Source organism: Nycticebus coucang, chromosome 4 (assembly GCF_027406575.1).
Source record: "Nycticebus coucang isolate mNycCou1 chromosome 4, mNycCou1.pri, whole genome shotgun sequence".
Lineage (NCBI taxonomy): Eukaryota > Metazoa > Chordata > Mammalia > Primates > Lorisidae > Nycticebus > Nycticebus coucang.
In genome coordinates, this window is record NC_069783.1 from 148,098,073 (window position 1) to 148,123,325 (window position 25,253).

Genomic DNA, 25,253 nt, shown 5'->3' on the forward strand with positions numbered 1-25,253 from the left:
CTAGACCAGATTCAGAGATTTAGCTAATGGCCATGGCCTCTAAGGTCCCTGTAGAGTGACCTGTGGAGAGGGAGGTTTCAGAGGGCTCAGGTGCAGGCCAGGTTAAGGCCTGAAGATTCTCCCACAGCAAAATTCTAAATGACTTGTATTTCTTAAGTTCTGCATTTGCTAAATAATTTCTTTTGATAGAGAGTATCTACAATATAAATACAAAAAAAAAAAAATGAAGGAGTTTTAACAGGCAAAGTAACCAGTCAGGTGTCACATTTTGTTGCAATTGACAAGTGTCATTTCCTGTTGGAAGGCTGTGTCTCTAGTCCCCAACTCAAAGCCTGGTAGGAGGAGCAAGTAGAAATTTATTTGAATAAATAAATGAAAGAAATAGCCAGCCAATTACTCTAATTTTACTGTGTTTTGTTTATTTCAATCGCTTGTGTCAGAACTGAAGACTTCAGTGTAACTCAAAGTCTTGAGAGGTGTCCCTTTCCTCATTTGATTTGAGGGATCAGTAGCGGGGCCCCTGCCTGGGGAACAGCAGGGGGCTGCTGACAGGGGAGGGGCAAAGATCATGTTACATTCACTCACAGACTCGTTTTTTTTTTTTTTTCTCTACCACATTTTTAAAAAGCTTTGAGCAAGAATCTTGAAAGAACTCGTTAAAAATACCATATCACAGACGAGTCAAATGATAGTTGAGTACTCTGTGTCGAAAAATAATGAAAAGATAAAAATAACAAAAATCTATTATAAGTTGTATAACACTCAGGCGCTCAAACGAGCTGGGTTTGAAGACCTGTTTATCCCCTCCCCTGTTTGATGATCTTAAGTGATGTGCTGAACTTCTCTGAAGCTGACTTTTTTGTCTGTATAATGGGGGTGATTACACTGACCTCAGTATTTTGTGAAGATTAAATGAGATAATGGATGCAAAGGGCTTGGCACAGTACACGGTACAAAGCACAATATCTATTACTGTTTCTTATAGACATATTTCATGCACATGTTGACTCACTTGTTCTTGCAGTAATTCAATTACTTCCTGGGCATCTGAGTGGAAAACTCTGCTAGATTCAGTAGAAACTGGGCCATCTACACTGCTCAATTCAATAGAAACTGGGCCATGGGCATCCACACTGCTTGATTCAGTAGGAACTGGACCATGGGTGTCTTCATAAAGAATAACAGAGAGCTGTCTTGTCCCTCAAGGAGCTGAGTGTGGGACGTGGAAGGCTCTGATGGAGCTGCTGCTTCTGCTTAAGAGCTCTGACTAGCAACAGGGGTAGCCCCAGGAAGATCCTGTCACCAGAAGCAAAGAGGAGAGACCACTGGCTGGAAGCTGGGCACTGCTGCTGACAAGAGCACTGTCACTGTGTTCATCAGGGGCCTGCCTCAGCACCCCGCTGACCACACAATACTGAGAACGTACAAAGGGGGAACTAGGAAAATCCAAGGATTTGGAGGTACCTGACCCTCTCTCTCTTGCAGTTGGGCCTCTCCCTTACAAAGAAGAGTGACAGTCCAGACGCTCCACGCCACTTCCAGGGGAGGATCAGAAAACCCACGCTCTCCACGCCCTTGTTGAGGGAGGTCAGTAATCATTTCCCACCAAGAAAGCCGGAGGCCAGGAGCTGGAAGAGGAAATCAAGCCAGTTAGAGGTTTGATCTAGAGTCTGATCCTCTGGCTTCTAGGGAATTAGTTGAGTCTTTCAGCTGGGGTGGATGTGAAAGCTTTCTTCACAAATGCTCGGTAAAAATAATAATGATAATGACAGTATTTGTGTGCATTTACAGGCAACCACAGCATCCCTTTTATTATAATAGTGCCTTAGCAACAACTACAAAGAACATAAGAGGTGATGGAAAAACACAAACCCCCTCTTCCCCCACAAGACTGGGGACAGCTTTTCTCCGGGGCTCCACTTTGTCATCTGAAAATGGGATGGTAAAAGCAGAAATTCTCAAGGTCGCTTCCAGGTCTAACGCTCCCTGCCTAGACGCTTGACAATAAGGTCACAGACAGACACAAAAGCCAAGGTTTGCCCTCCCACTTCCTCTTATCCTCTGGAATCTCATCTTACTCACCCAGTTGTATTTGCTCCGTGACAAATTTCAACAAGCAGGGCCCATCACCAAGGCTTCTCCCTCCCTCAGTTTTAACAATTTGCTAAGGATTTTAAATTCCGGTACAAGACTCCATTCCCAAACCATTAGAGAGGCCATATTCATATCCCGGTAAGTCGCAGCCCATCAGCCTTCACCTAGCCCACGTACTTTCCAGGCTAGAGCTGCATATGTACGCTTTCACAGCTCTGTCCTTGTGACACTTGTGAATTTTCCTACAACTACCAGTCCACATGCAACCATTTCCTTCTTCTGATGAAAGAGATTCACCTTACTTTCAGCAAATGACCATTTCCACATCCAGTTACACATTCCTCCTGCCAATGCATTATTTTTCTGAATTTCTTTTTTTTTTTTTTTTTTTTTTTTTAATTTGGCCGGGGCTGGGTTTGAACCCACCACCTCCGGCATATGGGACCGGCGCCCTACCCGCTGAGCCACAGGCGCCGCCCTGAATTTCTTAATAAGAAATCATTTCTTTAATAACTCGAGTTTGGAATATTTTACAGATATTTCACTCCTTTTATTTCTTCCCTTCAAGATTCAATACCAATTCGCAAAAGTAGGAATGGAAGGATATTGTTTTTGTTGCCCCCACTCCCAACAGCATATCAAACTCATAGAAGATGACCTTAGAAGGGAAATCATACTTGCCCTAAAAGATTGGAATGATTATTAATTGGAAGCGAATTAAATATATTTCCAAATATATATATATATATATATATATATTTCCAGTGGAACCAGAGATTACAGTTAGAAGTTAAAGTTAGATGAGTTAGAAGTTTTTTAAGTATAAGGAATATTTGCATTAACCATTATACCTTTATCCCTAAAGAGCTGTTTTATAAGACTTGGGATTTGAATTCAATGACCTTCTGGTTTGAAGTTCTTTTATTCTACCCCAGAATCATACGAAGGTGCTGCTAACATTCTGTTCATGTTTGGTGAACTTTTAAAATCTAACAGCTCGATTTTAGAGTACAAAATAAAATAGACTTTCTGATTTAAGAGACTTAGTTTCTAGGAAGTAAGATAGTATTTAAATGAAATTTCAAACCAAATAAAAAGTAGGCATCTTGGCTATGTGATTTAATCTTAGTATTTTATGTCAACATGAACACAAAGTTTGTGATATTTAAAGAAAATAGTTTTATCCACATGTTGCTTGAAAATTGAAACGGGCGCCAGCCCCATATGCTGAGGGTGGCAGGTTCAAACCCAGCCCCGGCCAAACTGCGACAAAAAAAAAAAAAAATAGCCGGGTGTTGTGGCAGGCACCTGTAGTCCCAGCTACTCGGGAGGCTGAGGCAGGAGAATCGCCTAAGCCCAGGAGTTGGAGGTTGCTGTGAGCTGTTTGATGCCACGGCACTCTACCGAGGGCAATAAAGTAAAACTCTGTCTCTATGAAAAAAAAGGAAGGAGGAAAATTGAAACGGATTAAGGTTTAGCTCCAGATGTGAATTTGCGTAAGGAACATATTCAGCAGTACAGAGATCAATGAAAGGGCCTGGAGCTACCCACTTGTGGCCTAAAGAAGACCATTCTCACAGCATCCTAGTTCAAAAACCATGCTGTAAAAACTCAGCTTCTTAGATATGTACCCTCTAAACAACAGAGCACTTTTAAGAGGAGCCTCAATTAATATACACAATTTAGGGGTCCTGTTTTATAAAAATTAACACTTCTCGAGATTTTGTGATATAGGCTAGTCTCATTGGAGTTAGATGATATCTCAAAGTAGTTTTGATTTGCATTTCTCTGATGATTAAAGATGATGAGCATTTTTTCATATGTCTGAAGGCCGTGCGCCTGTCTTCTTCAGACCAGAGATGTTGGCGTGGATGCGGAGAAAAGGGAACACTTCTGCACTGCTGGTGGGAATGCAAATTAATACATTCCTTTTGGAAAGATATATGGAGAACACTCAGAGATCTAAAAATAGATCTGCCATTCAATCCTGTAATTCCTCTGCTGGGCATATACCCAGAAGACCAAAAATCACAACATAACAAAGATATTTGTACCAGAATGTTTATTGCAGCCCAATTCATAATAGCTAAGTCATGGAAAAAGCCCAAGTGCCCACCGATCCACGAATGGATTAATAAATTGTGGTATATGTACACCATGGAATACTATGCAGCCTTAAAGAAAGATGGAGACTTTACCTCTTTCATGTTTACATGGATGGAGCTGGAACATATTCTTCTTAGTAAAGTATCCCAAGAATGGAAGAAAAAATACCCAATGTACACAGCCCTACTATGAAACTAATTTGGGACTCTCACATGAAAGCTATAACCCAGCTACAACTTAACAATAGGGGGAAGTGGGAAAGGGGGGGGTGGGTAGAGGGAGGGGAATCGGTGGGATCACACCTGTGGTGCATATTACAGGGGTATTTGTGAAACTTGGTAAATGTAGAATGTAAATGTTTTGGCACAGTAACTGAGATAACGCCGGAAAGGCTATGTTAACCACTGTGATAAAAATGTGTCAAATGGTTTATGAAGTGAGTATATGATTCCCCATAATCATATCATTGTATACAGTTATGATTTAGTAAAAAAAAAAAAACACTTCTCCTAGACATTAAAATAGTAGACTGATCTTAATAATATTAAATAAAAATTTTTGAAATGTAAATAAAATATGCAAAAATTGCATAAACATTAAATCGAAGAAAAGCACCAAGAATCAGTATTCCAATCACTTGCTCCACAACGCTTGCATCAGTCAGCTTAAGCTGATATAAAAAAATACCATATACTGGGTTGCTTACAAACAGCATAAACTTGTTTCTCACAGTTCTGTAGGTGGGAACCTGAGACCAGGATGCCAGCATGGCCAGGCTTTGGTGTGGCCCTCTTGACAGTTACAGACTGCCTGCTTCTCATTGTGTCCTCACCTGGTGAAGAGCAGAGAAGGGCGACAAGTCTCTCATGACACTTAGAAGGGCACTAATCCCATTCACGAGGGCCCCACCCTTAGAACCTCATCTTATCTTAATACCTCTCAACAGCCCCAACTGCTGATATGATACCCTTGGGAGGACAGGGTTTTAACATATGAAATTTGGGGGAACACAAATATCCAGTCCATGATCACCGAGAGCCTACATGAAACAGCTGACACTCAATTTTTCTAAAATCCAAAAATGCAAGTTTCATATAGTTCAACCTGATATGAAAGAAGAATATGAGTGGCAGGTAAATGATGCAAACCAGTTGCTCACAGTACATCTTTCCAGGCAGACTAAAATCTGCCCCTGGGTTCTAGGTAGATAACACGTGATCTTTGGGGTTTATGATCAAAAGAAAAAAATAAAGAAAGACGTTTGAGGATCCCCTGAGACTAGCAAAAGACAGATCAGCTAAGTGGTGAGCTAGAAGTTCCAGGGACAGGTAGCTGTGATGGGGCGGGGGGTGATGGTGGAGGGATGTTCCCATAATGCAGGTTGCAAGACAAGGTGGGGGAGATCCTAAAAGATATACCCTGGTGGATTCCAGATGGCCAGTGCCCCAGGCTTTCCAAAACCTGGAAGACTCATAAACATGAGAAATCAAAGGCTGAGCCTATAAAATCAAAGTGCTAACAGTTGAGTTTAGTAGGCACTAAACTCCTACCTCAGCTTTTACCATTCCTTTGACTCTTAAACTAAAAAACGGTAACTCCCTAAATGCTTTTGAGGGATTTAAGTGAAACCATGTACACAGAGGACCTTGCACATGATAACTGCTCATAGTGTCTGCTCAGAGTGTCTATGCACTTCACAGACCCTGCTGCTTCTCAGGGTTTGACCACAGATCTCATCGGAATGATGGAAAAGTGCTCAGCGCGTGAAACAGAGCCTAAAATGATTACTGGAACAGCTGCGTGAAGCCCACATCAGGGTGCTGCTCAGATACAAAGCTTGCTGGATTTCTCTTTACAATGCCATGAAAATACTTTTACTAGCTCTTCCTCTTTCCTCAGTTTTCATGACTTCCTGCCAGCACTGCTCCACGCTGCTTTGACGAACACCCAGTGAACCCCTCCTTTCCAGATTCAACATTCACTTTGGAGGGCAGCGTCCAGGGGCTCCTGCTTGCCGTTTTCGTCTTCCGTTTCTGGCTTGCTTCTACCTCCTTCCCGTTTCCTTCTCCCGGCATCCAGCACCCCAGAGCTGTGCACTCACCTGAATATCCACACACCCTGGGGCTCTGCACTTGTTTTCATTAACACGCGTGGCTTTCTCCAAACCTGAGACGTCAGCTCCTCCCCACACTTATCCCTGTATCTATCACCATTGGGAGGCTCTGCTCCAGTCTCTGTCCTACCAAATGAACAGTTCACTCAAAAGTCCAAAAGACGTTCAAACGTGCCCCCAAACTTCTCAACTCTACTGTGCCCCACGGCACACTGCAGAAGACTTATCTTAGCATTTATCGCATTGTACTGCTGGGGCTTAAAAGTACATAATGCCATATGTCGTTGAAGACAGGGACTATTTCTTATTCAGGTTTGAACTCCTAGGTGCTGGCGAAGCATTGGCACAGGAGGCATCTGCCCGATACGAGTGAGCCGGTGCCAGCCTGGCCACGCTGCCACCTTCTGCTGCCGCATTTTCACTCCGCCCAGAATGCTTCCCTCTCTCCTTGGCTCCGCTGTCTGTCTGGGGTATGTTTTGGTTATCGGGTTGCTTTGTTTTTAACATTCTGATTGTTGCTGGGTTATTTCCCCAGGACACTCTCCTGGCTGCTACGCTTCACATACTCTGAGATTTCCATTTGTAGTTAAATGGTCACATTTTTTTATCAGCCTCTGGAATGGAATAGGGCCTCTGGGAAGCTCAGTTACAACCACACGCATATTTGTGGACTGTCACAGGCAGGAAAGGAGTTTGGCAGGAGTCCCCTGTCTCTGCCCAGAGTCAGCCCTTATGTCTTATTTCACTGTCTGCCTCCTCAAAAAAGATCTCACTTTCTCAATATTCAACACTCCCCATTTGAATGTTTACACCATTGGTAATGGAGCTATAAAATCTGGTAATCCTACATAGAAAGGTGAGCAGGATTATTAACCTCAAAATAAAAAGGAGAGGGGTAAAGCTTTTTTTCTAGGCCTTTTTGTTGTTTTTCTTTTAAGCTTTAAAACAGATATTTTTTAATTACCATGCTCTAAATGAAAGACTTCTATTAAAATCAGAATGTGAGGGGAGATGTCTAGTCTATTTGCATTTTACAAACATGTCATAGTAAACGTCCCTTTTCTAATTAATTCATTCTTTTGCAAGTGGGTATCACACCATCCAGCACCAATCTTTTGTCCAATCTTTTCTTTGTTGAAAAGATTATTTCTTCCTCATTGAATGTTGTCACCCTTGTAAAAAACCAATGACCACACCACCCAATGATTTCACCATTTGAACTACTGTTTCTTTGAGGTAAAATTGGAGATCAAAATATGCATTCCCCAACTTTGTCCTTTCTCAAAATTATTTGGACTGCTCTGGGCTCCTCTGCATTCCATGTGAATTTTAGATTCACCTTGTCCATTTCCAAAAGAAAAGGGAGTTGGAATTTTGATAGAGATTGCACTGTATCTGTAATTACAATACAATTAATTGGAGATGTGTTGCCATCTTAATAGTATTAAGCTTCTAACCCCAGAGCCTGGTGTCTTTCCATTTATTTACACCTAATTCCTTTCAGCAATGTCTTGTAGTTTTCACTGCACAAGTCTTCCAACTATTTGGTTAAGTTTATTCCTATGTATTTTTCTATTTTTATGCTACTGCAAGTGGAAATGTTTTCTTAATTTCATTTTTGGATTGCTAATGTATATAATCACAACTCACTTTTGTACACAGACCGTGCAAACGTGCTGAATTTATTAGCCCTAATAGCTTTTTTGGTATGGATTCTTTAGGGTTTTCTATGTACCTGATCGTGCCATTTGCAAGTGGAGATAAATTTACTTCTTCCTTCTCAATCTGAATACTTTTTTTCTCCTACTGAATAACAACTGGTAAGACCAGATATCCTTGGCTTTCCCGATCTAAGATCTTTCACTTGTTCATAAGTATGTCAGCTGAGGGTTTTTCATAGATGTCCTTTATTAGTTTGAGGAAGTTCCATTCTACTTTGCTGGAAATTTTTATTCTGTAAGGTTGTTGCGTATGGTAAAAAGCTTTTTCTGCCTCTATTAAAATGATTTTTTTCTTTATTCTATAATATTCTGTATTACATTGATTCATTTTTTATGTTGAACCAACCTTGGATTCCTGGAGTAACTCTCACATGGTCTTAGTATATAATGCCTTTTATGTTTTTGGATTCTGTTTACTAGTGTTCATTCTCCAGGGATATTGGTCTGTAGCTTTCTTTTCCTTGATCTTTTTGTCTGGCTCTGGTATCAGGGTTAATAGTGGCCTCACAGAATGTGTTAGGAAGTATTCCTTTCTCTTCTGTTTTTTAAAAGAGTTTGTGACGGATTGTTGCTAATTTTTTAGGTGTTGGTAGAATTCACCAGGGAAGCCACCTGGTCTTGGCATTTTCTTTCATGGGAGACTTTTAATTACTGATTCAATCTCACGACTTGTTACAGGTCTGAATTGACTCAAGAAGAAATACAAAATCAATTCAGACTTATAACCATTCAGTGTTGTCAGTTTTTGTTTTTCTAAGAATTTGTCCTTGTTTTTTTTTTATTTTTTTGAGACAGAGTCTCACTCTGTTGCCCTCAGTAGAGTGCTGTGGTGTCACAGCTCACAGCAATCTCTAACTCTTGGGCTTAAGTGATTCTCTTGCCTCAGCCTCCTGAGTAGCTGGGACTACAGGCGCCTGCCACAATGCCTGGCTATTTTTTTGTTATTGTTGTCATTGTTGTTTAGCAGATCTGGGCCAGGTTCGAACCCACCAGCCCCTGTGCTTGTGGCTGGCATCCCAACCATTGTGCTACGGGCACCAAGCCATAATTTGTCCATTTTAATCTAGGTAATCTAATTTGTTGGCGTACCATTATTTACAGTATTTCATTAACACCCTTTTTACTTCTGTAAGGTTAGTAGTAATGTCTCCCCCACTCCCCTTTTCTTTCCTGATTTTAGTCTCCTAAAGAGAGAGAGTCTTCTCTCTCTTTTTATTGGGTCAATCCAGTTAAATATTTATCAGTTTTGTTGATCTCAAAGAACCAACATTTGCTTTCATTGATTTTCTGTATTATTTTTCTTCCTTTGCTTATTTTAGCTCTAATCTTTCTCACTTCCTTGTCCTTTCTTTGGGTTAAGTTTGCTCTTCTTTTTCTGATTCCTTATGCTATAAATTTGGGTTATTTCTTTAAGATATTACTTTTTTAAAGATACAGTTTCTACAGTTGTAAATTTCCCTCTGATCACTGATTTCATTGTATCCCATGTTAAGTTATGCTGTATTCTCACTTTCATTCATCCCAAAGTATTTTCTAATTTCCGCTGTGGTTTCTCTGAATCATTGGTTCCTTAGATGCATATTGCTTAATTTTCACATGTGTGAATTTTCCAAATTTTCTTCTGTTTTTGATTTTCAATTTCATTTCATTGTGGTCAAAAAGACATACTTTGTATGATTTTGATTATTTTATATTTTTAGGACTTGTTTAATGGCCTAACATATGGTCTATTTTGATGACTGTTCCACGAGGATTTAAGAAAAATGCATGCTCCTGCGGTTGTTAGGTGGGGCCTTATATAGGTGTCTGTGAAGCCAACTCACGTAGTTGGTTTGTAGCATTGTTCAAGTTCACTTCCCTGCTGATTTTCTGCCTTCTAGTCTATTGATTATGGCAAGTGGGGCACTGAAGTCTCCAGCTATTGTGGAATTGTCCATTCCTTTGTTCAATTTTGTCAGCTTTTGCTTCATGCATATCAAGTCTCAGATAGGGACATATGCGTCTTTATTTGTTGTATATTTCTGATGGATTGAACTTTTAAAATTATAAAATGTCCATCTTTGTCCCGCTAAGCCCATTTGTAGAATAAGAGTGCGGCCACTGCAGCTTCCTCTTGGTCATGTTTGTAGGTGTCTCTTCCATCATTTTTCTTTCAATCTATTTGCACCTTTAGACCCAAAGCGCGTCTCTTGAACGCAGTGCGTAAGTGAGTCACATTTTAAAAATCCATCTACCAATATGTCTTTTAACTAGAGAACTCAATTCATGTATTTACGTCTGTTATTTTTCTATTTTCTGTATGTTGTGTCTTTTCTGATCCTCAGTTTGTCCATTACCACCTTCTTCCACTCTTTTTTTTTGCACTTTTTGGCCGGAGCTGGGTTTGAACCCACCACCTCCGGCATATGGGGCCTGAGCCCTATCCCTTTGAGCCACAGGTGCCGCCCTACCATTACCACCTGCTTTTCTGTTAAATATATCTTTCTATTGTAACAGTTTAATTCCCTTATAGTAGATATATTTTACCATCTACTTCTAAATTATTTTCCTAGTGATTACCATTAATATCTTAAGGTCAGTTGATTAACAGCTTAGTTCCATCTGTGACCTTAATTCCTCTTTGCCATATAAAATAATTTATTCGCAGGTCCCAGGGATTAGGTGTGGACACTGAAGGGGTCTTTATTCCGCCTCCCACAGGTACCTAAAAGTCAACATGTCCAAGAGCCTTTTATTAAACATGTGCACACAAACCCATAACCTACACACACACACATACACGCTAATGTATCCTACAAGATAAATAAGCAAATGGCAAACTCCTGGTGCCCTTCCAGGCCTTCCTCATCTCGGCGGCTGGCAGAGCCTCCAGCCTTGTTGCTGAAGTCAGACCTGCAGTCCTATTAACACTTTCCCTTTTCCAGCTCTCAAATCTCATTCACCACTGAGCCCTAGTAATTTACCTCTAAAAAATCTGGGTAATTGCCCATTGCTTTGTGTTTCTACTTCCATTACTAGACAAGTGTTTATCAACCTTTTCTTTATTGTCACTACTCAAGAAGCATTTTTCCATCTTTTTTCTAATTGCCCCACCCATGAAATGTTAATACCACTGATAGATTCTACAACTGTGGTTTACTCAGGAAGGATTAAGAAGGATGGGGTAAAGTTTTCAAGTTAAAAAGAGAATTAAAAGTTCTAAAGCTGTCAACATTTAACTTAACTTTAAAACTTAACTTTAAAATGTTGAGTAAATTCAAATATAACATATATGCTTAAATAAGTTATACCGAATTGCATATGCAAATCAGCAATTTATAGAAACATACCATAACAGCAATGGGATCAAAATTGTAAAAAAATCATTCAAATTATATTTTCCAGCAAAACTACTAAAAAGTTAATTTTTTCTTTTTTTTAGACAGAATTTCAAGCTGTCGCCCTGGGTAGAATGCTGTCACAGCTCACAATAACCTCAAAGTCCTGGCTTAAGCCATTCTCTTGCCTCGGCGCCTCCCAAATAGCTATTTTTTCTTCTTTTTTGCAATTGTCATTGTTGTTTAGCTGGCCAGGACCGGGTTTGAACCTGCCACCCTCGGTGTATGTGGCCGGCGCCCTGCCAATTGAGCCACAGGCGCCACCTAAAAAATCAATTTCTTAAAAATTATTTCTACTGAACTCAAGTTTGGTTTGATATAAGATAATCTTTTAACTCATTTATCTGCTAGATACCCATTCAGAAATGGTTGGCAGTTTTTCTTTTTAGCATTTGACAAAACAAGCGATGAGATGATTAACTTTTGTCAAATTAAATCATAAACTATAAATTATTTTAGTTTAATTCTGAAAAACCAATGTATACCCAAAAGCACGAGTATCGAACATAAACAGCATCCCCACGGTGGTCAGTAGCAGCCCACAGCCAGGGTGAGGCCACCTTCTGCAATAGGACTTCAAGATGAGATTCGTGCAAGAGAAAGTCCTCTCGCCACCCCCATCCACCCCTCAGAGTTCTGCATCACTGCACACATCTCTGTGTATCTTTCATGAATTCCATGCCAGTGCTGCTCATGGGATACCTCGAAACAACACCAAAACCAAACAATAGAAATTAAATTCTAAGCAATAAGATTTTATCAGTTCCTATTAAGCATCAGGGGGCCACAGACTACTGTATAGCTAAGATTTCTTTTGCCTGCCTCATGAACCATATTTTCCCTATCGAGAGAGATCTCACTCCTACGGAGAGTTCAAGCTCTAATAATTAACATCCCCATTTCTAAAACATCTCACTAAGCCTCAAAGTCTCTTTCCAGCTTTTCTAGTCTGTTCTTCACAACGATGTCAGATGATTTCCTGAAACATAAAACCTGATCACTCCATTTCCTTCAATGCTTTCAGCTGTTCTCAGAATAAAACCCAATGCCTGACACTGCCTGGAAATCATTCCCGACGTGCTCCTAACTCCAGGGTGGGTCCTGCGGCAGCTTCCAACTCTCTCTGCTCTCCAGCACCAAAGGCCTTCAGTTCATCAAACCACACTCATGCCATGGGGACGTTGTACACACTGTTCTTCTGCCTGGAAGCTTCTTCTCTGCCTTCTTTGCTTACCTAAAGGCTATTTCTTCAGAATTCTGCTTAATTATTCTTTCCTCAAGGAATCCTTTACTGTTATTCCCAATTTCACCAAATCTGCTTTTAATAAACTATGATTCAGTCCTACCCTCCCTGGACCACAATTATCACAACTGTAATTCTGTATTTATTTATACTGTTAGTTTTATATTCTCTAAGCTTTACAGCTAATTTTATTTTATTATTAAATCATAGCTGTGTACATTAATGTGATCATGGGGCACCATACACTGGTTTTATAGACCATTTGACATATTTTCATCACACTGGTTAACACAGCCTTCCTGGCATTTTCTTAGTTATTGTGTTAAGACATTTATATTCTACATTTACTAAGTCTCACATGTACCCTTGTTACAGTTAATTTTTTTTCACCAATATTTCCCTGGTTTCTAACACAACTCTGATACCTACTAGGTGCTCAATGAATTCATTTAGTCAATGCGTAATCTATGAATTAATTGTGTTTTAAAGCTCTTGAGTAGTTCAATTAAGTAAGAAATCAATGAGAACCATATCATAATAGTCAGTAAAGACTTGATGGGGTAAAAGTAAAACTGATGTGAGTATAAACTATAATAACAAATAATATGACCCTACTAAATTGCATTTTGGAAATCTTAAAAGTCTAATTAAACAAACTTTTAATTAAACAACTCTCTTTAGTGAGAGTTGTCATGTGGTCACCTTAGAATGTTAACACAGAGTGAATGTTAAAACTGTTCTAAATATAATGACTCTTTAATACATCAGACCCCATCCTGGGAACTCACAGCGCCTCAGGGACTTCCTGTGAACCACAATTATCACAGTACAACAAGGCTTCCTTTTGGGGTCTGTCAAAAATGCTGCAATAGCATTTTTCCTCCCAGCTTTCTGTGCTGTGGGCTGAAAAGCACCCTGGAACATGAGCAGGCCAGGAAACACAGCTCTCACAAGCCTTGGGCTGGAGGCAGGTACAAACCTCCATCCACTGACAATGGCTTTCACGCCCCTTATGCAACAAGCGTTTGATGCTGTCCCTCTGAGGACAGCATTAATATAGTGGGAAATATGACAGGTTTAAGCTAGAAATTTGGGATTTAATACTGCCTCCTTTTTTTAACTAGTTGGACAACCTTGGAAAACGCATTTGACCTTGCTAAACTAGATAAGAAGTTGAAACATTTTCACTATTCAGTGTCTCCTGTTAATAATTTTCAATTATGAATCTTGGGCTTCAAAATACTTTCAAAGATTCACTTATTGAGCAATAATTGTTTCATTTCTGTTTTTGTTAAAAATGATGACAAATCTCTAGGGGGATTAGGAATGGCAGTAAACAAAACCAGGCAGCTGTGGGAGGCACAGGCAGCGGGTCTAGGAGATGCAGTCTGTTCAACTAATCCATGCTCCATTTTTTTTTACATTTATTCTGCACTTTATTTCTATTATTATTACATTGGGATATATGATGAAATGATTATACAACTCACCATAGTGGAGCATCCATGGGAGCCCTGAGCTTGTTTTCCTACAACTAGATGGTCCAATCTTGTGTTTACAGCCACGCCCCAGCAGTGGCGTCACAGCCCCAGCTCCACCTCAGATCATCAGGCCTCACAAGGAACAAGCAACCTAGATCCCTTGGATGCACCATTTACAAAAGGGTTCTCTCTCCTGTGGGCATCCAAATGGGGGCAAAAGAGGTCAAACTCCTGCTCTTTGCGGATGATATAACCTTATACTTAGAGAACCCCAGAGACTCAACCACAAAGAGTCCTGGAAGTGATCAAGAAAATCAGTAACGTCTCACGGTACAAAAATCAATGTCCATAAATCAGTAGCCTTTGTATATGCCAACAAAGCCAAGTTGAGAAACTAACCAGAAACACAATTCCCTTGACAGTAGCTTCAAAGGAAATTAAATACCTAGGAATATACCTAACAAAAGAGGTGAGGGACCTCTACAAAGAGAATTACGAAACCCTAAGAAAAGAAATAGCAGAAGACACTAACAAATGGAAGAGCAGACCATGTTCCTGGCTGGGAGGAATCAACATTGTTAAAATGTCTATACTTCCGAAATCAAGAAGTCTGACTCCTCTTATTTTTCTCCCCAAGACTGTTCTGGGACCCTTGTGATTCCATGTGAATTTAAAATCAGTTAATATCTGTAGAGAAGTCAGCTGGGATGCTGATGAGAACTGCATTTAAACTATAGATAAGTTGGAGGAGTATTGCCATCTTCACAATGCTAAGTCTTCTGATCCGTGAGCAAGGGATATTTCTCCAATTATTTTAGACCTTTAATTTCTTTCAACTATATTTTGTAATTTTAAGAGTATAAGTTTTGTACTTTTTATCAAACTTGTTTCCAAGTGTTTTGTATATTTTTTATACTATTGGAAAGGAATTTTTTTTGCAAAGGAATCGTTTGTTTTTTTAATTTAATTTTTACATTGTTCATTTCTAGTATAGAATTACAAGTAATTTTTATATATTAACCCTGTGTTCTGCAACCTGGTTGCACTTATTTAATAAGTAAGCGTGTGCCTCCCAAAGCTTTTCTATATTCACCATCTCGTTATCTGAGAATAGACACAGTATTACTTTTTCTTTTCCAATTTAGATAAATTTTATTGCCTTATTACAAGTGGAATTTCCAGTCCTGTGTTGAATAAGAGTGGTAGGGGCACACATTTTTTCTTTGTTCCCATATAACAGGGAAAACATGCAGTCTATCCTCATTAAGTATGATAGCAGGTGGTGTTTGAAATGACTTTTATCAGATTGAGAACATTCCTTTTCTTTCAATATTGCTGAGAGTTGTTATCCTAGGGGCATGGGATATGGGATCACTTTGTATATTTTTTTTACAACTGTATATGAATCTATAATTATCTTCATAAATTTCATTTAAAGTAAAAATTTCTTAGTTTAAGTAATAGTGCCAAATGTCTCCTTCTCATACATTTCCCCTTATGGCTATTGCTGTGGATTATAAATCGTCATCAGAATGATTCCATTCCCTTAAAATCAATATGAACTCTTTTTAAATATTTATGCTAGATTCTACCAAACTTTAAAACTATTAATATGAAATCCTGGCTTGATATGTTTTATGTAGGAATACTGATAATTAATTAAATCATATGCTTTTTGATGAAGCTTAACTTTTCAGAAGACAAAGTCAAGATAATTTCTCTAAAGATTAAACAGCAATCCAGTATTTTGCCTCTCCCAAAATTTATGAAAATTCCATGATCATGGATTTATCAATCACTTTTCTCTCTGCAAAGTAATCCTTTCCTGCTTTCTAGGGGAAAAGAAACTGACATAGGTCCATCGAGCTGATAATTTCATCCTCATTGGCTTTAGGCTTCCTTGTGCAAGAAATAGTCTGTGGTCTCCACTATTCTAATTTTCCTGATGATTTCATAGTGTTCAGTCCACTTTGAAATTAGAAAGAGAATATAACCTGTATATTATGAAAAGACAAGGATCCCAGAGCAAATTTGCCTGGGCCCTAGATTTGTAGAGTCCTTTTAATTCCCTCAGCTTATCAATATGCACTAACCCAGCCCCAGAGCAATGACAATTGTGGGGTAGCTATCTCAAGATAGGGTCCAAGATCAGCCACTTCCTTTCTAATTTTTCCCCCAGCAACATGGAAATCCTAGGTCTTGAAGAACACCAGTAGAATCTGAAGAGATTATTATAATGTAATCTTTCTTTTTCCTTATAACTCTACTCTTGGTCTTTTTGACATGATCCTGTTCATATCACTGAAAATTTCACTCTTGGAACTGGGTTCCCATTATCTCATGTCTGAGCATATTTCTATTGTCTTGTTTTCATGCCCAGGAGCAATAGATAAGAGCACGTGAACACCAAAATTATGTATGTATCAGTCATCATGTCATGGTCCAGGCAAAAGCAAAACAATTTTAGAATAAAAAATGGTGAATTCTCATTGATAATCTCTTTAAATAGGTAAGAAAATTATGGGCTGGATCAATACCTCATCTTGGGTAAAAGTCATATAAAGCATGGCAGGGCACCTTTTGTGAGAATCCCATAAATCTAATTGAACATGTATGCTTAATGAGTAAACTCCACCCATACCTATAAGAAATCTTCCATATGACTGTAGGAAATTGAAGTTATCTAAATTTTAAAATTAAGAAAACTGAGGTTAAAGATTATTATATAAATAATTCACAAATAAGTAGTAAATGCCAGAGTGATAATTTGAGCCTACATCTTTCTGATTTTCATGTTTGTGGTCTTTATAGTACATTTTATTGCCAGACTATGGCATACTTATCAAATGAGAAAATAGTTGGATTAAATTAACTGGAACAAATACAAGAAAATGATGAAAACATTGAGGCTAATTAAAAAACATACATATGGGGCGGTGCCTGAGGCTCAGTCGGTAAGGCGCCAGCCCCATATACCGAGGGTGGCAGGTTCAAACCCGGCCCCGGCCAAACTGCAACCAAAAAATAGCCGGGTGTTGTGGCGGGCGCCTGTGGTCCCAGCTACTCGGGAGGCTGAGGCAAGAGAATCGCTTAAGCCCAGGAGTTGGAGGTTGCTGTGAGCTGGGTGAGGCCATGGCACTCTACCGAGGGCCATAAAGTGAGACTATGTCTCTACAAAAAAAAAAAAAATACATATCTTCACTTTAAAATTTGAATGTACTTTCAAATTATTACAAAAATGTACAATGATGTAAAACAAGTAATTACAATAATAAATAGTGTATTTACTATAACTAAGCTGATTCATTAGGGAAAAGATTACCTTTTAAGAAATGGTGCTGGTTCGGCGGAGCAAGATGGCAGCCGAGTAACAGCTTCCTTGCATCTGGGCACCGTGAGTCTGGGGAGATAGGACTCCAGGCATCTCTGGCTGGTGGGATCTGCCTATCATCACTCCTCTGAGGATTCAGGGAGTCAGCGAGAGACTTCTGGACCACAAGAGGAGGACTAAAACAGTGGAAAACCGGCAAGTGGTCGCCTGTGTTCAATCCATCTAAACCCGCCCACAACTGTAAGTTCAGTAGCAGCGAGACTGCAAACCAGAAAGGCCTTACCTGTGAACTGTTTTGATGTCTTTGGACTTGGCACTGAGTTGAACTGCCTTGGGGAAGGCCTGAGTGGGAGTGCAGAGAACTTTGGCCGTTGTCTAGGGCCCCAGTCTGAGCCACTGAGCCAGACGGAGCTAATAGTGTTTGGCAGTAGGTCACACGGAACCACTGTCAGTGATCTGCCCCGGCAAGCTCCGCCCACAGGGTCGCAGAGCTAGAAACGGGTGGGAGCTGGTAACCCAGCAACCAAGTAGCCTAAGGGTGGGGTCTGAGCCGCCTTGCAGCCCTAACCCTCAGGGGCAGAGTGAGACCAGTTTTGGCACACTGGGTAAGTGGATAGCCACTTCAGCAGTGATTCCAGCGACAAGTACTTCCCCAGGAAAGCTTCTGCTCAGCAAGTTTACAAGTTCAAAGTGCCTTCTCAGTGGGCTGAAGAGAGATTTAGGGTGTCTACCTGCTGGGGTTTGAGAAATCAGCAGCCTCCAGTCATATCAGAACTGTGATTAACATCTCATACCCCAGAAGACCACGTGTTGCCCAGACAATATCCAATAACATATACAAACTGCTTTGTTTTTGGTTGTGTATTTTTTTCTTTTTTTTTTTGTTTATTTTGACGTTGTTGATGTTCTTTTGTTTTTTAATTTCAATCTTTTCCATACAGATCCCTTTTTCTTTCTCAATTTTTCTAGTTTAATTGTAACTTCCCATTGCTGCCTTTTTTAATAACTAGAACTTCATTTTTGCTAGTGTTTCTACTGCTATCATTTGGTTTTTAACCCAATTTTATCCCCGTAAAGTTTTCTGTTTGCTTGTTTTGGTTTGATTTATAGCATTTTTGTCTTTCCTCTCTACTTGGTGGAGGTGGGGTACTGTGTCTGATCAGGTTAGCAAAGAGCTGCTGACCTCAAGGGAACCACCCAACTGGGCACCCCCAGAAGGTGGGGTTTTTTAAGGTTGTGTCAAAGTACCCTACTGTACACCTATATTGCCCTGTCTCCCTCTTTCTCTGTCTCTCTTCTTTTTGTCAATATTCCTTATACCCACCCCCTCTCCTTTCTCTATCTTTCTTTTTTTCTTATCACTCGGTCCTCCTTTCTTTCATCCCTTTTTTGCTCTTCAACCTTCTCACCCTTCTGGTCCTGTAACCCTTAGTCCACAGGCACAAGAACTTAAAGAGCAAGAGGAAGTGAAAGGAAAATTAGGGCAAGGAAACAGATAAAAGAAATCACTCATGAGGAAGAACCAGCAGAAAACTCCAGGCAACATGAAGAACCAGTCTACAACAACCCCACCAAGGGACCATGAGGTAGCTACTGCAGATGATTCCACCTGTAAAGAAATGTTAGGAATGACAGAAAGGGAATTTAGAATACACATGTTGAAAACAATGAAAGAAATGATGGAAACAATGAAGGAAATTGCTAACAAAGTGGAAAATAACCGAAAGGAAATCGAAAAACAGAATCAAATAAGAGATGAACGATATAAAGAATATAAAAAGGATATAGCAGACCTGAAGGAACTGAAACAGTCAATTAGGGAACTTAAAGATGCAATGGAAAGTATCAGCAACAGGCTAGACCATGCAGAAGAAAGAATTTCAGAGGTAGAAGACAAAGTTCTTGAGATAACTCAGACAGTAAAAGAGGCAGAAAAGAAGAGAGAGAAAGCAGAACGTTCACTGTCAGAATTATGGGACTTTATGAAGCGTTCCAACATACGAGTTATAGGAATTCCAGAAGGGGAAGAAGAATGCCCCAGAGGAATGGAAGCCATACTAGAGAATATTATAAAAGAAAATTTCCCAAACATCACCAAAGATTCTGACACACTGCTTTCAGAGAGCTATCGGACCCCAGGTCACCTCAACTCTAACCGAGCTTCTCCAAGACACATTGTGATGAACCTGTCCAAAGTCAAGACAAAAGAAAAGATTCTGCAAGCTGCCAGGAGTAAGCGCCAGTTGACCTACAGGGGCAAATCCATCAGAGTGACTGCAGACTTCTCTAATGAAACTTTCCAAGCAAGAAGACAATGGTCATCTACCTTTAATCTACTTAAACAGAACAATTTTCAGCCCAGAATTCTGTACCCCGCTAAGCTAAGCTTCAAAATTGACGGAGAAATCAAATCATTTACGGATATACAAACATTGAGGAAATTCACCACAACAAGACCAGCTCTACAGGAAATACTTCAACCTGTTCTGCACACTGACCACCACAATGGATCAGCAGCAAAGTAAGAACTCAGAAATCAAAGGACAGAACCTAACCTCCACACTGATGCAAAAGATAAAACTAAGCAATGGACTCTCACCAAATAAGACGAATAGAATACTACCACACTTATCAATTATCTCCATAAATGTTAATGGCTTGAATTCCCCACTGAAGAGACATAGATTGGCTGACTGGATTAAAAAACACAAGCCATCCATTTGCTGTCTGCAAGAAACACACCTGGCTTCAAAAGACAAATTAAAGCTCCGAGTCAAGGGTTGGAAGACAATTTTTCAGGCAAATGGAATTCAGAAGAAAAGAGGAGTTGCAATCTTATTTTCAGATACATGTGGATTTAAAGCAACTAAAGTCAAAAAAGACAAAGATGGTCACTTTATATTGGTCAAGGGAAAACTACAACAAGAAGACATTTCAATTCTAAACATTTATGCACCCAATTTAAATGCTCCCAGATTCTTGAAGCAGACCTTACTCAGTCTGAGCAATATGATAACTGATAATACCATCATAACAGGGGACTTTAACACTCCTCTTACAGAGCTGGACAGATCCTCTAAACAGAAATTAAACAAAGATATAAGAGATTTAAATGAGACCCTAGAACAACTATGCTTGATAGACGCATATAGAACACTCCACCCCAAAGATAAAGAATATACATTCTTCTCATCACCCCATGGAACATTCTCCAAAATTGATCATATCCTGGGACACAAAACAAATATCAACAGAATCAAAAGAATTGAAATTTTACCTTGTATCTTTTCAGACCATAAGGCACTAAAGGTGGAACTCAACTCTAACAAAAATGCTCGACCTCACCCAAAAGCATGGACATTAACAATCTTCTGTTGAATAACAGATGGGTGAAGGAAGAAATAAAACAGGAAATCATTAACTTCCTTGAGCATAACAACAATGAAGACACAAGCTACCAAAACCTGTGGGATACTGCAAAAGCAGTTTTGAGAGGAAAATTCATCGCTTTAGATGCCTACATTCGAAAAACAGAAAGAGAGCACATCAACAATCTCACAAGAGATCTTATGGAATTGGAAAAAGAAGAACAATCTAAGCCTAAACTCAGTAGAAGAAAAGAAATGTCCAAAATCAAATCAGAGATCAATGAAATTGAAAATAAAAGAATCATTCAGAAAATTAATGAAACAAGGAGTTGGTTTTTTGAAAAAATAATAAAATAGATAAACCATTGGCCAGACTAACTAGAAATAGAAAAGTAAAATCTCTAGTAACCTCAATTAGAAATGATAAAGGGGAAATAACAACTGATCCCACAGAGATACAAGAGATCATTTCTGAATACTACCAGAAACTCTATGCCCAGAAATTTGACAATGTGAAGGAAATGGATCAATATTTGGAATCACACCCTCTCCCTAGACTTAGCCAGGAAGAAACAGACCTCCTGAACAGACCAATTTCAAGCACTGAGATCAAAGAAACAATAAAAAAGCTTCCAACTAAAAAATGCCCTGGTCCAGATGGCTTCACTCCAGAATTCTACCAAACCTTCAAGGAAGAGCTTATTCCTATACTGCAGAAATTATTCCAAAAAATTGGGGAAGAAGGAATCTTCCCCAACACATTCTATGAAGCAAACATCACCCTGATACCAAAACCAGGAAAAGACCCAAACAAAAAGGAGAATTTCAGACCAATCTCACTCATGAATATAGATGGAAAAATTCTCAACAAAATCCTAGCCAACAGATTACAGCTTACCATCAAAAAAGTCATTCATCATGATCAAGTAGGCTTCATCCCAGGGATGCAAGGCTGGTTTAACATACGCAAGTCCATAAACGTTATCCACCATATTAACAGAGGCAAAAATAAAGATCACATGATCCTCTCCATAGATGCAGAAAAAGCATTTGATAAAATCCAGCATCCTTTTCTAATTAGAACACTGAAGAGTATAGGCATAGGTGGCACATTTCTAAAACTGATTGAAGCTATCTATGACAAACCCACAGCCAATATTTTACTGAATGGAGTAAAACTCAAAGCTTTTCCTCTTAGAACTGGAACCAGACAAGGTTGTCCTCTGTCACCTTTACTATTCAATGTAGTGCTGGAAGTTCTAGCCAATACAATTAGGCAACACAAGGAAATAAAGGGAATCCAAATGGGAGCAGAGGAGGTCAAACTTCCTCTTTGCTGATGACATGATCTTATACTTAGAGAACCCCAAAGACTCAACCACAAGACTCCTAGAAGTCATCAAAAAATACAGTAATGTTTCAGGATATAAAATCAATGTCCACAAGTCAGTAGCCTTTGTGTACACCAATAACAGTCAAGATGAGAAGCTAATTAAGGACACAACTCCCTTCACCATAGTTTCAAAGAAAATGAAATACCTAGGAATATACCTAACGAAGGAGGTGAAGGACCTCTATAAAGAAAACTATGAAATCCTCAGAAAGAAATAGCAGAGGATATTAACAAATGGAAGAACATACCATGCTCATGGATGGGAAGAATCAACATTGTTAAAATGTCTATACTTCCCAAAGAAATCTACCTATTCAATGCCATTCCTATCAAAGTACCTACATCGTACTTGCAAGATTTGGAAAAAATGATTCTGCGTTTTGTATGGAACCGGAAAAAACCCCGTATAGCTAAGGCAGTTCTTAGTCACAAAAATAAAGCTGGGGGCATCAGCATACCAGATTTTAGTCTGTACTACAAAGCCATAGTGCTCAAGACAGCATGGTACTGGCACAAAAACAGAGACATAGAGACTTGGAATTGAATTGAACACCAAGAAATGAAACTAACATCTTACAACCACCTAATCTTCGATAAACCAAACAAGAACTTACCTTGGGGGAAAGACTCCCTATTCAATAAATGGTGTTGGAAGAACTGGATGTCTACATGTAAAAGACTGAAACTGGACCCACACCTTTCCCCACTCACAAAAATTGACTGAAGATGGATAAAGGACTTAAATTTAAGGCATGAAACAATAAAAATCCTCAAAGAAAGCATAGGAAAAACAGTGGAAGATATTGGCCTGGGGGAAGACTTCATGAAGAAGACTGCCACGGCAATTGCAACAACAACAAAAATAAACAAATGGGACTTCATTAAACTGAAAAGCTTCTGTACAGCTACGGAGACAATAACCAAAGCAAAGAGACAACCTACACAATGGGAAAGGATATTTGCATATTTTCAATCAGACAAAAGCTTGATAACTAGGCTCTATAGAGAACTCAAATTAATCCACATGAAAAAAGCCAACAATCCCTTATATCAATGGGCAAGAGACATGAATAGAACTTTCTCTAAAGACAACAGAGGAATGGCTAACAAACACATGAAAAAATGTTCATCATCTCTATATATTAGAGAAATGCAAATCAAAACAACCCTGAGATATCATCTAACCCCAGTGAGAATGGCCCACATCACAAAATCTCAAAACTGCAGATGCTGGCGTGGATGTGGAGAGAAGGGAACACTTTTACACTGCTGCTGGGACTGCAAACTAGTACAACCTTTCTGGAAGGAAGTATGGAGAAACCTCAAAGCACTCAAGCTAGACCTCCCATTCGATCCTGCAATCCCATTACTGGGCATCTACCCAGAAGGAAAAAAATCCTTTTATCATAAGGACACTTGTACTAGACTGTTTATTGCAGCTCAATTTACAATCGCCAAAATGTGGAAACAGCCTAAATGCCCACCAACCCAGGAATGGATTAACAAGCTGTGGTATATGTATACCATGGAATACTATTAAGCCATTAAAAAAAATGGAGACTTTACATCCTTCGTATTCACCTGGATGGAAGTGGAAGACATTATTCTTAGTAAAGCATCACAAGAATGGAGAAGCATGAATCCTATGTACTCAATCTTGATATGAGGACAATTAATGACAATTAAGGTTATGGTGGGGGAAGCAGAAAGAGGGAGGGAGGGAGGGGAATGGGGCTTTAGTGTGTGTCACACTTTATGGGGGCAAGACATGATTGCAAGAGGGACTTTACCTAACAATTGCAATCAGTGTAACTGGCTTATTGTACCCTCAATGAATCCCCAACAATAAAAAAAAATAAAATAAAATAAAATAAATAAATAAAAAAAAAAAAGAAATGGTGCTGGAAAATTGGATAACAGTATGCAAAATATAAAATGAATTACAGCCTTTACCAATTACCATAGATCAAATATATCCTGAAATGTATCATAAAGCATAATATAAGAGTTAAAATAACAAAACGTCTAAATGAAAACAAAAGACAAAAAATCTGTGACCTTGAGTTAGGCAAAGACTTCTTAGGACATGGAAAGCACAAACCAAAGTGGAAATTTCATAACTTGGACTACATCAAGTACATAGTAAATGCCAGAGTGATAATTTATTTTATTGCACATAAATTATATCTACATAAACCTACATTTTTATAAAAGTATTTACTTTAAATATACTGTGTTACTTTATAAGTCACAGGTATGCAAAGAAAAAAGCAGTAAAATCCTCCACCTCAAAGAAATATAGTTTAATGATGACTATCTGGATAAACCATAAATACAAAATGATATGTTCAAAGCCGTAATAGGGGTATATAGCAGGGTCTGGAGAAACTCTCTATCTGTTTTACCACAAGAAAAAGTATAGAAATCGAGCAAAATGCTTCTAGGAATTTAATATTTGATAAGATGACATTGTGCATATCAATGATGAAAAGATAAATTATTTAATAACAATAAAATAGCTATCCCTTTTGAAATTCTCACAGTGTACAAGGTATTGTTTTAAGTGTTTTCAATGTATAAAAATATTTAATACAAGGAATTCGATAAGACACACATTATTGATATTATCTCTACTTTATACATAAGGAACTTGAAGCACAGAAATGTTAAGTCACTTGCCAAACATCTCACATGAAATCATAAAAATACTTCAAATGAAAAAATGAAAAAAATGTTAAAATATCTGAATGGAAAACACATATCTTAGTCATGGCAGAAATTCCAAAAGCCATAACAATTATTGATTGAATTGAATAAAAAGCAAAAAAAAACTACCTGCATGACAAAATGCTATGTAGAAAGCTTGCACATTGGGGAGGTGCCTGTGGCTCAACGGGGTAAGGCGCCAGCCCCATATGCTGGAGGTGGCGGGTTCAAACCCAGCCCCGGCCAAAAACTGCAATAAAAAAAAAAGAAAGCTTGCACACAACTGATAAATTAGGAAGAATACTTTTATAAAAAATTCT

At 38.9% G+C, this 25,253-nt stretch overlaps 1 protein-coding gene across 10 annotated transcripts in view; it reads right to left on the bottom strand.

Moving 5' to 3' along the window:
* The window catches only part of LOC128583189 (laminin subunit alpha-1-like), a 58,326-nt gene that overhangs the window by 29,996 nt on the left and 3,077 nt on the right, over positions 1-25,253 (bottom strand). For 2 of the 10 annotated variants that reach the window (XR_008379411.1, XR_008379414.1), the window contains exon 1: positions 17,458-17,477. The exons of 6 other annotated variants lie outside the window; for them this stretch is intronic. Coding sequence is in view for 1 of the 4 variants with exons in the window: in XM_053587203.1 (XP_053443178.1) it covers positions 14,145-14,161 (17 nt within the window). In the remaining 3 variants the exon portion in view is untranslated. Of the gene's footprint in view, positions 1-14,144; positions 14,329-17,457; positions 17,478-25,253 lie in introns of those variants that run through there. 2 more of the 10 variants (XR_008379415.1, XM_053587203.1) reach the window with 2 other exon arrangements.